Source organism: Carassius gibelio, chromosome B3, assembly GCF_023724105.1.
Source record: "Carassius gibelio isolate Cgi1373 ecotype wild population from Czech Republic chromosome B3, carGib1.2-hapl.c, whole genome shotgun sequence".
NCBI classification, from domain to species: domain Eukaryota; kingdom Metazoa; phylum Chordata; class Actinopteri; order Cypriniformes; family Cyprinidae; genus Carassius; species Carassius gibelio.
In genome coordinates this window covers 8859228-8871483 of record NC_068398.1, presented here as the reverse complement: position 1 = coordinate 8871483, position 12256 = coordinate 8859228, and the positions used below count along the sequence as shown (strand labels likewise).

The window sequence follows — 12256 nt, the reverse complement described above, 5'->3', positions numbered from 1 at the left end:
AAAAAAGCATCTTTCTCCATTGACTCAATTCAGTAGTAACCTTGTGATTCACTTTGAACTCACCAGTGACCCATATTAACTGTGTGTTGCTATACCATGTGCTATAGGCTAGTTTCCCTCTCTTTGCTCTGCACACATAAACTCCTGTGTGATTTAGAGCAGCAGAACTGACCGTGTAGTTTCCTCCAGCTCCTCTGCTGCTGTCTGAGAGCAGCTTATAATTATGACTTCTGTAGTCTGTAAAAAGTGAAAGTGTAGAGTTACCTCAAGAAATTAGGAGTTTTATTTACATGAGACTTTTAAATCACCTTGGTATAATCAGTACTCAGAATAGTTTATTTGTTTGATTTTTACTATATTTTTTATGAATCAGTTCATTCAGATTTTACCACATAAAGCACATTATATCTTACCTGAAATATATTCAGTGTACCAGCTGAATGTCCAGCCTGTAGAGGAGCCGTTAACCTCACAGATCAGAGTCACTGGATCTCCTTCAGTCAACCACTTCCGTGGAGAAACACTTAAAACTGTCTTTGCTTTATCTGAAATAGAGACATCACTCATTAACCACATGTAAGTGTGTGTGTGTTTACAGGTGCTTCACAATAAATTAGAATGTTGTGGAAAAGTTCATTTATTTCAGTAATATAACTCAAATTGTGAAACTTGTATATTAAATAAATTAAATGCACACAGACTGAAGTAGTTTGGCAGGGCAGGTGGGGCAGGCGTGGTTCAGCGAGGTCTGCGATGGGAGAGAGAGTGAAGAGACGAGAACATGATTTATTTTACGGAACATGAATATAGAGCCACCAGCCACCATAGTCCGATGTTTACCAGGAGCCAGAGCGCCTGACATCTTGGCAAATTTAAAAGAGCTGGCTAATGCTAAATGTAAATACAGTAAGATTGTTATTTATGCCGGCGCTAATGATGTTCGACTTTGCCAGTCTGAGATCCGTAAAAATAACTTTAAAGAGGTGTGTGAACTTGCCAGCATGATGTCAGACATTGTAATATGCTCTGGTCCCCTCCCTGCTTACCGTGGTGATGAGATGCATAGCAGATTGTCATCACTCAATGGCTGGATGTCTAAGTGGTACCCGGAGAATAACATAGGTTTCATAGACAATTGGATGAGCTTTTGGGGCAGACCTGACCTGGTGAAAAGAGATGGTCTTCATCCCTCCTGGGGTGGTGCCGCTCTTATCTCTAGAAATATAGCACATAGTCTTAGAGTTTGTATTTAACTACCTGGGGCCCAGGTCAGGAAGCAGACAGACTGGCTAAAACGTCCGTCTGCTAGCCGCCTTACATCACAGAAGTCAGTTAATTCTCAGCACATAGAGACTCTTACACCTAGATATCACACTATAGAGAATGTGTCTGTTCCCCAAACTAGAAAATACAAAAAATGTCTAAACCAATTTAAGAGTAACAATTTAATTGAGGTTCAACAAATAAAAAAAGATGCAATATGGAGAAACAAATGATGGGGCTTGGTTTATTGAATATCAGGTCCCTTTCCACGAAAGCACTTTTTCTAAATAATATGATCACTGATCATAATCTAGATGTGCTCTGTTTGACAGAGACCTGGCTAAAACCTGATGATTACATTATTTTAAATGAGTCTATCCCCCAAGATTAGTGTTAGAAACATGAGCAACGTCCAAAAGGTAAAGGGGGAGGTGTTGCTTCAATTTATAACAATGCTTTCAGAATTTCCCAGAGGGAAGGCTTTAAGTATAACTTGTTTGCAATAATGGTGCTTCATATAACATTATTCAGAGAAACCAATGTTTCGCCAATGTTTCGCTGCCTCGCAGGGAACATCACCGGGCTCAGCTGCTTCGTGAAATTCAAGGGATATCGGAGCATAGAGGATTACGCAAGGGACTTCGTGGGGGCAGCTCGGTTGTCAGCTGCGAAGAAGACCTGCTAAATGGCCTACTTCTGGGGAGGACTAGCCGAGCCCTTCAAGTCCCTTATGCTATTCTGGCACCCCGAGGAAAGGCTGGAGGATTCCATCGCCTGGAAGCAAGCCCCGCCACCTTGCAGGGAACATCAGTGGGATCAGCTGCTTCGTGAAAGCTGGTAGCGAGCCCTACCACCTCGCAGGAAACATCCACAGGCACCTCTGCTCTTTGAAGGCCGGAAGCGAGGCCCGCCGCCTTGCAGGGAACATCAGCGCAATCAGCCATTTCGTGAAGGCTGGAAGCATGCCCTGCTGCCTCGCAGGGAACATCACCGGGCTCAGCTGCTTCGTGAAATCCAGAAGTGAGCCCCGCCACCTCGCAGGGAACATCGGCGGGATCAGCCGCTTTGTGAAAGCTGGTTGTGAGCCCTACCGCCTTGCAGGAAACATCCGCAGGCACCTCTGCTCTTTGAAGACCGGAAGCGAGCCCCGCCGACTCGCAGGGAACATCAGAGGGCACCGCTGCTCTTTGAAGGCCGGAAGCGAGCCCCGCCACCTCACAGGGAACATCAGCGGGATCAGCCACTTTGTGAAGGCTGGAAGCGGGCCCCGCCGCCTCGCAGGGAACATCAGTGGGCTCAGCTGCTTCGTGAAAGCCAGAAGCGAGCCCCGCCACCTCGCAGGGAAAATCAGCGGCCTCAGCTGCTCTTTGAAGGCCAGAAGCAAGCCCCACCTCCTCGCAGGGAACAATCATAGAGCACCGCTGCTCTTTGAAGGCTGAAAGTGAGCCCTGCTTCCTCGCAGGGAACATCAGTGGGATCAGCCGCTTCGTGGAAGCTGGAAGTGAGCCCTGCCGCCTCGCAGGGAACATTCGTGGGCACCGTTGCTCTTTGAAGGCCAGAAGCGAGCCCCGCCGCCTCGCAGGGAACATCCACGGGCTCAGCCGCTTTGTGAAAGCCGGAAGCGAGCCCTGCCGCTTCGCAGGGAACATCCGCGGGCTCAGCTACTTCGTGAAAGCTGGAAGCGAGCCCCGCCACCTCGCAGGGAACTTCCTGGGTAGGCATCCCCAACCTGACAGCTGAGCCACTCAACTGCAGAGCCAGGTCGATGGAATCCTCCAGCCTCTCCTCGAGGTGCCAGAATGGCATAAGGGTCTTGAAGGGCTCAGCTAGTCATCCCCATAAGAAGACCATTAAGCAGGTCTTCTCCGTAGCTGAAACCGAGCTGCCCTCACAAAGTCCCTTGCGTAATCCTCTATGCTCCGATATCCCTGGCTGACATCAAGGCACTTCCTTGCTGTACCCATGTTTGCTGCCTGGATTATGTCACGGCACAGTAGAGACGGTGCAGTGGAAGAAACAGGGTCTGGGTCGAAATGCAGGGAAAAAATTATTTTTAATAATCTGAAACAAAAAGGCCCACAGGCCAAAACAAAACAGGTTCAAACTCAATCAATGGTAAAGAATACACATGCATATCTCGAGGAGCACTAGCACTAGAAATACAGATCAACAATTCACAATTAATCCAGGCAGGCAGAATTTGGGAGTGTGGTGTGTAAATAGGCCAATAGGCACCAGGTGTGTGTGTGTGAGTGGGTGAAATAGGTGTGTGGAGTAAACCAGGTCTGTAGAGTTAAGGTGAATGAGTCTGGGAGATGGGGAAGTGGGAACACCAGGTCCGGACTCATGACACAGTCTGTATGCATTGAATTTATTTAATACACAGGTTTCACAATTTGAGTTGAATTACAGAAATAAATTAACTTTTCCACGACATTCAAATTAATTGAGAAGCACCTGTATATGAAGAGATGACGAAACTCACCTGACACTGTCATTGTAACTTCATCACTGATGTGTGATGTTCGTGATCCTCCTCTCTCTGCTCCATAACAGGAATATTTACCTGTGTCAGACTCAGTAACATAACTGAATGTGTGTTCCTGTTTTTTACTGAAAACACTGTCTGAACCGTCTTTATACCAGCTGTACTTCCAGCTAGTGACTCCTTCACCATCAATGTCACATCTGAGAGTGACTGTCTCTCCTCTGAATACATGTTGATCAGGTGTGATGGTCAAATTGGCTTTTGGTCTTTCTGTTCAATGAAAACAATTCACAATTAAAATAATGTGCTGTTTTTAATACATGATCAGTAAATTGATTTTAAAACACACATTCTAAATTAGGTTAGGCTGAAGTGTTGTTCTCTAATTGTTACAATCACTATTTCAGTGTCTTGTGTGAATTATTTTCATTGTGTTCAGCAGTTGGGGGTTCGATGCCTTGCTCAAGGGCACCTAAGTCGTGGAATTGAAGGTGGAGAGAGAACTGTTCATGCACTCCCCCCACCCACAATTCCGCCCGGCCCGAGACTAGAACTCACAACCCTTCGATTGGGAGTCCAACCCTCTAACCATTAGGCCACGACTTCCCCTCAGCAAGAAAATACTTGCTGTGTATTGTCACTGTTACTGGTTCACTGTAATTTGTGAAAATTAATCCTCTTTGTGCTCTGCACCTGTACTCTCCTCCATCAGAGACTTTCAGTAAATTTTTTGTTTTAGTTGCAGCTTCAGTAGTCAGTTTTTAAGCTTTTACACCAGAAAAATTCCCATCTATCCCATGACTGATTCACCTCACATCTCAGAGTAACTGAGTCTCCAGTGAACAGTGAACTCTGTGGCTCAACAGTCAGAGTAGGTGAGGGAATATCTGTCAGTATAAAGTCATTGAGAATTTTGAAACATCAAACTTGACTGTTAAATGATTTTCAGTAGAAAATTTTGTCCTCTCATTGTTTGATATTTACTGTACTTTGATTTATTTATTGTCACACCTCAGTCTTAAAATGGTGCATTTATGATCATAATAAAATCACTAATTTCTCAACCCTCATTAGGTTTGTAAGTTACTGCAGTATCACTTATATGTAATGAATCACATGAATCAAAGTGACTCACCTTCAGTTTGTTGAGAGCAGATGTTCGAAATCAGCACTAAAACACAAAGAGAAGAAACTCATTAAATTGTGAACAATGAGCTGATAATTTGTGAATTTTATGTTATTTTATAATTTGTCAAGAGATAATTGCATCTGAGCACAGATGATGATTAAAAATTTCAGATTCAAAACATGCTAAAATAAAAAAGTTTTTTGTGCTTTGAGTGAGTTTCAGTTTTAAGGAAGATGAGAAATGTAATATATATATATATATATAGATAATTGCACAGAATAAAACAGATTAAAACATATTAACATTGGAGATGTTTTCTGATAAACAGTAAAACATCTGACTAATAGCAGAGGTATCTGAATAGTTATTACTCAACATATCCAACAATACAATACACAACCATTGCAAAGCGCAAAACATACTCCGTTATGTAACTTTGGTTCCCTTAGATACAGGAACAAGAACTGTGTCGCTAAACACAATGGGGAAAAACAGAGGACTGAAATCTTTACAATCACACAGTGTAATTGCACGGCCATTGGACTGTGAAATTAAAAGGAACCAATGGTTTGGCAGCAGCGCTGCACAAGGCTATGGTGATAAAGCCTGCCAGAGCCTGCCAGAATGGACGAGGCCATCTGGCTACATAAGCGGGCATTTCGCCATAAGATCTCAGGTTAATTCGAATGAAGCGTTATCTTTTGTGCTGATACTGTCATATATTAGATGCGTACATGTCTTAAAGCCACAGTAGGCCTATTAAACATGCAGCCCACTGTCATTACTGTCAATGGAGAGATCACCCTAAAATTTCATGTCACATTGTCCCAAACCTGTATTAATTTCTCTCTTGTGCTGAACACAAGAGTAGAAATTTTGAAGAATGTGGGTAACCATACAGTTGCTGGTTTACATTGAATAATGTAGGGCTTTGTGGCCATAGGCTCTTGCAGCTCTACTGCATGAACCAATGGGCATGCAGTTAAGTTTTTTTTTTAAACACTGAATAATGTGATTATTTACATAACATAAAATTAATTAACACCTCCCGAAATACAAAGAAAGTAAATAATACTCACAGAGCACAAGAGGAAGTTGAGGGAGCTCCATACTGACTGAATGATGAAAGACAGTTAAAGACACAAACTGTGTTAAAGGCTCAAGACTTCCTGAAATCTGCGGTCAGATCTTTAGGAAAATCTTGACATATTAAAGACATACAAATGTACCTCATGTCTTAAAACTATTCAGTTGATAATGTTGCAATCTTATTACATGTAACAATTTCAGACAAGCAAGTTTTCTATAGGATCACTCTCATGAGTCATTCAGCATTGAACAGAAAATGTATTTACCATTATAAAAAGTTATATTAGGGTGCTTTGTTTCATTTCCCTTGTTTAATGAACAAGGGAAATGAAAAAAAAAAATTTGATTGCAGTGGCAGTATTGTATTGTATTTATACATTTATTGAAATAGAGTGAACAAATGTTGCTCATCCTTCACTGGTTAGTGCAGTGGAGCTGAAACAGAACTATGATAGCATTTCTGTCTGTATCCATCACACTCTGACACTGATGGTTTTTAGTTTGACATTGATTTATTTGTACATGTGAACACAGTTTAATATTAATACACAAAGACAAGGGATGGGCATTAAAACAAATTTAATTATTGTGATTTCAGTTTGAATCCATGTGCCTTTCTTTGTTAAGTATTTGATGCCTGTTGAAGAAAATTTTCATTACTATGTATTTACAAACACTTTTCATTTGTTTTTTATTAAATAATGTGTATCTTACACTATGGCTTGTCTTGAACAACAGGGCAGTGTCTCTAGTCTCATGAGCCTAGATTATTAATTTTAATAATCTTTAATAATTTTTAATGACTGATCACATCTAAATTTTTCAATTGACCTAACTGAATTTGTATGAATTAGTGATTAAGTCTCAATGTTTCAATAGGCCAAATTTAATTAGTGAGAATTACATTTTATTAATTAAATTAGGCCACTTGAAACATTTTGATGTAACCAGTCAAGTAAGTTCTCCTTATTTCAGTGATCATTACAGTGTGACACTGCCAAAGTAAAGCCCATGCATTATGCTCACTTAAGGTATGTTGTTTGAGGGGGACTTTTTGTTGGCCTGAAGGACTCTTATTATGGTGGGCCTACTGATAAGAGGGAGATGGCGGGCTTTTTTTTTTTTTTTTTTTTTGGAGGAGTGAGGTGGCTTGTTTTGGGTTAGCCTAGCTCTGTGTAATTGTCCAAAGTAATCTCTGGGGAATAGAGGTACTGTATATTAGATTTTGAAGCCATTTTATATGGACATAGTCTGGTCTGGGATATACGTTTTTGGACAATACTCTGGGTACTTTTTCTTGCAGCTGGAGAATAACCTGTTTTTTTGGTGGGGCCTTGGTCCAGTGGATTTATATATTTTTTTCTCTTTTTGGGGACATTGTTTTTTTCATCAGAACTTCAAATTCCCTCCCTATCCCAAAGCACAAAGGACTGTTGAGTAACATCTTTATTATTATTTTTTGCTTGAAAGGAGTGTTGGGTTGTGGGCAACGGGCCTACTCATGAACTTTACCTATATAACGGTTTCATTTGGGTTTATAAAAGGGTCAACTGGTTTGTCCAACCAGTGTCTAATTTGCCTTATATCCATTTTTGCAATTATGTTGTTTCTGTGTTTTGCAATTTTGACTTAATGTATGAATAAAATGGAACCATAATTACTAGTCCCCTTGTGATAATGACTCAACATTTTTGTAAAGAGCTGGGGTTGTTATTAGTGAAGATTAAGATTCACTAAAAACAACCTTCTCATAAGAGCCATTTGCTCAGTAATGGTATTACAGTTGTGACATTGTACAATAAACTGCAAACTGCATTTCGTTGCCTTGCACCTTACATGTGCAGTGACAAAGTTGAATCTAATCTAATCTAAAAAGGACCAGCTGAAGTCTTGTGTTGAAGAATCAGACTAAACTGGTCACTTTATGTTTCACACTTTTGAATGAGTAGTGACACAGTAAAAAAAAAAAATATTCTGTTTTTTTTTTCTTTCTTATAAACATTTTAAGAAAGATGTGCCTACATCAGAGATGCATCAATATTTAACTGGGAGTATAGGTTGAAAGAGGAAGTACTTTTGAAAGAAAAACAGTTTGCTTAAGACACATTACTAAGAAGTTGATCATGCCATGATGCAATATACACCACATGCAGTGTGAAGAGAAGCTCACAGAGTGGCTTTCAGTTCTTGTTTTATTAGTGCACAAACGATTTGCTAAGAAATCCTGCAGTTTCCACATTTTTCCAGTGTTGAGAAGTAGAATGTCCCCTGGTGACTGATATTTAAACTGCCTCCTCTCAACCTGCTCAACATAGTCAGAATCAGAATAAGAAGAGCTTTATTACCAAGTATGTTTACACACATTAGGAATTTGACTTGATGACAGGAGCTTCCAGTGTAGAAGAAAGTACAAACAGTGCAGACCTACATGATAGTGCAGAGTGACATGCATATAACACATTAGCGATATAATATAACACTAAATTATATATATATATATATATATATATATATATATATATATATATATATATATATATATATATATATATATATATATATATATATTTATTTACAGTACAGACCAAAAGTTTGGAAACACCTTCTCATTCAAAGATTCTTTATTTTCATGACAATGAAAATTGTAGATTCACACTGAAGACATCAAAACTAGGAATTAACACATGTGGAATTATTAATGGAATTATATTCATAACAAAAAAGTGTGAAACAACTGAAAATATGTCATATTGTAGGTTCTTCAAAGTAGCCACCTTTTGCTTTGATTACTGCTTTGCACACTCTTGGCATTCTCTTGATGAGCTTCAAGAGGTAGTCACCTGAAATGGTCTTCCAACAGTCTTGAAGGAGTTCCCCGAGAGATGCTTAGCACTTGTTGGCCCTTTTGCCTTCTGTATGCGGTCCAGCTCACCCCTAAACCATCTCGATTGGGTTCAGGTCCGGTGACTGTGGAGGCCAGGTCATCTGGCGCAGCACCCCATCAAAACATATATAAAACTTCTAACACTAGCTTACTCTATTCTCTTCCAATCTATCTGATTTATTTTTATTTATTATATTATTTAACAGCCCTTGCTAAGTGTACTGTGTTAAGCTAACTGAGACTTGGTATAGCACTTATATTTCATTGCACTTTTTGTTGTTTTTGATTGCTTCCACTGTCCTCATTTGTAAGTCGGATTTTTTTCTCTCCTTTGGATAAAAGTGTCTGCTAAATGAATACATGTAAAATGTAAAGTTTTGAAAGCTTATCTTACATTACTGCTTTTTCAGTTGATTTTCAGTGCTATTGTATACATTTAAAGTTTAATTTTTTTATTTTTTTCTGCTTTAATATTGTAATATAGTTCAATCTTTTACAGTATAAGTCTTAGTGCATCTATGTTATGTAGCCTCTGTGATGTTTGCCTGCTTTATAACCACATGAACATTTCATTTGTATGCATGTTTATTTGTTATTCTTTATTTATTATGTATGATTTGTATTGCTGCAAAGCTCTGTAGGTTTTTCATATTTTGAACTGTTTAGATTTTCTTTCTAAAATAAAAAAACAGTGCCTTTTAAAATATTGTGGAGCTGATGCTTTAAAACATTTTTGTAAAAAAGAACCGTGACCTATGAGCCAATCGGGTTTTACATGTCAATTATTACACTGTAATTTACATAAATTACAGTTAGTAGGTACATAAAAATATCAGCAAAATGTGACAACTGTAAATTGATTCCTGAATAAATGACTCTTATGAGACATTAGAAACACTCATAAGTAGAAGTGATTACTGAAATAACTTACTTGACTATGAATTATTAATTTCTGCTGTAGAGAGAGAGTCAGGAGCACCAGATTTCCTTGTGTGCACATTTCTGATGACCTCATTTGATCCATCAACACCAACTCCACTGCGAAAGCTGAAGAGAGCCATATCTCTGTCATAACTGACAACTAAGGAAAATTCCAAATTCTGTATCTCAGAAAATTTGAATATTACTTAAGACCGATACAAAGAAAGGATTTTTAGAAATCTTGGCCAACTGAAAAAAATGAACATGAGCATGTACAGCACTCAATACTTAGTAGGGGCTCCTTTTGTCTGAATTCCTGCAGCAATGCAGCGTGTCATGGAGTCGATCAGTCTGTGGCACTGCTCAGGAGTTATGAGAGCCCAGGTTGCTCTGATAGTGGCCTTCAGCTCTTCTGCATTCTTGGGTCTGGCATATCTTATCTTCCTCTTCCCAATACCCCATTGATTTTCTATGGTGTTAAGGTCAGGCAAGTTTTCATGGCCAATTATGAACAGGGATACCATGGTCCTTAAACCAGGTACTGGTAGCTTTGGGACTGTGTGCAGGTGCCAAGTCCTGTTGGAAAATGAAATCTGCATCTCCATAAAGGTCAGCAGCAGGAAGCATGAAGTGCTCTAAAACGTCCTGGTATAAGGCTGTGTTGACCTTGGACCTCAGAAAACACAGTGGACCAACACCAGCAGATGACATGGCACCGCAAACCATCACTGACTTTGGAAACTTTACACTGAACCTCAAGCAACGTGGATTGTGTGCCTCTCCTCTCTTCCTCCAGACTCTGGGACTCTGATTTTCAAAGGAAATGCAAAAATTTTGCATTAAAACATTTGAAATTTATCAGTCTGTGTGTAATGAATGAAAATTATATACAAGTTTCACTTTTTGAACGGAACTATTGAAATAAATAAACTTTTTGATGATATTCTAATTATATCACCAGCACCTGTACATGCTGTTTAATGCAGGACATGAATGCATTTAACCTGCAGCTACAAATGCATTAATACTTTTTTGATATTGTAAACATAAACCATTGAATACTGATGTTTAAATTATTGTATTATTATTTTTTACATTTATTTACCATTATAAAACGGTTGCATAATGGTGTGTTTAATGAACAAGGGAAATAAAACAATGCTGTATTTTGCATTTTGATGGCTTTATTGCAATGGCATCTTGTATTGTATTTATACATTTATTGAAAAAAGTGAACAAATGCTGCTGTTCCTTCATCTATCTCACTCTGACACTGATGGTGTTTAGTTTGACTGATATATTTGTACCTGTGAACACATTTTAATATTCATAAACAAAGAAAAGGGATGGGCATTAAAACACATTTAATGATTATGTTTTCAGTTAATAAATCCATGTGCCTTCCTTGGTTAAATATTTGATGCCTGTTGAAGAAAATATTCAATTTACCATGTATTTACAAACATTTTAATGTGTTTTTATTAAATACCATGTGAATCTTAAACTATGACTTGTCTTGAACAACAGCTTAGTGTCTGTAGTCTCGTGAGCCTTAAAAACAAGATAACAGTAACATCAGAACAACAGAAAGTAATTCATAGTCCAGTAAGTTCTCCTTATTTCAGTAATCAGTGTTTATGTTCATGTGTTTATGTTGTTTAAAAACAAAATTATCATAAGAAAAATGCTCAGTAATTGTATTACAGTTGTCACATTGTATAATTTTTTATATATATATATAAATATATATAAATTATCTACATTAATATGAACCAACTCAAGTCATTTGTTGGCGAATCATACTAAACTGTTCATTGTATTTTTCACACTTTTGATTTAGTAGTGACAGTCAGTAAAAACTGTTTTTTGTTAGAAAGATGTACTTATACCAGACATGCTTCAATATTTAACTGCAAGACTAAGGCTAAGAATAAATTACTAAGAAGTTGATCATGCCATGATGCAATATATACCAAATGCAGTGTGCAGAGAAGATCATAGAGTGTCTTTCAGATCTTGTTTTATAAGTGCTTCATGCAGAATGAGAAATGTTAGTAAAACTAAACACATAAGAAATGTAATTGGTGTTTTGAATGGTTATTAAGAAGCATCCGTTTTACTGTTGCTCATATGCATGGTGTTAAATATTAGCACGTAAACTGCCAGTTCTTCATGTGAACAGGACTCAGCATTTTCTCACTCCATTCAGAAGGATGTGTAAAAAGTTTACTGGCTGTAGATACAAAATTATTTGGTTCAATCACAATGACTCACTTATTAACAGTGACTTGCTTAATTTCACATGTAAAGTATCTTTTCATTAATACTTCATAAGTCAAGACAATATTTCTGTAGAAAACTTGAATGTTAGTCTGTGTGATGTTTTCTGAGACAATATTTTCTGTCACACATGAGGTACATTTGTATTTCTTGAATCTGTCCTGGTGTTCCTAAAGATCGACTGCAGGTTTCAGGAAGTCTT

The 12256-nt window shown here is 38.4% G+C and overlaps 1 protein-coding gene and 1 pseudogene across 7 annotated transcripts in view; one reads left to right on the top strand and one right to left on the bottom strand.

Moving 5' to 3' along the window:
- The window catches only part of LOC127952811 (Fc receptor-like protein 5), a 140874-nt gene that overhangs the window by 3271 nt on the left and 125347 nt on the right, over positions 1-12256 (bottom strand). For 4 of the 7 annotated variants that reach the window (XR_008153059.1, XM_052551628.1, XM_052551625.1 and 1 more), the window contains 3 exons: positions 3749-4021; positions 414-545; positions 64-237 (listed from right to left, as the gene is read on the bottom strand). The exons of 1 other annotated variant lie outside the window; for it this stretch is intronic. Coding sequence is in view for 5 of the 6 variants with exons in the window: in XM_052551628.1 (XP_052407588.1) it covers positions 64-237; positions 414-545; positions 3749-4021 (579 nt within the window). In the remaining variant the exon portion in view is untranslated. The remainder of the gene's footprint in view (positions 1-63; positions 238-413; positions 546-3748; positions 4022-12256) is intronic. 2 more of the 7 variants (XM_052551626.1, XM_052551629.1) reach the window with 2 other exon arrangements.
- LOC127952809 (Fc receptor-like protein 5) overlaps positions 1-12256 on the top strand; it is a 75855-nt pseudogene that overhangs the window by 45445 nt on the left and 18154 nt on the right.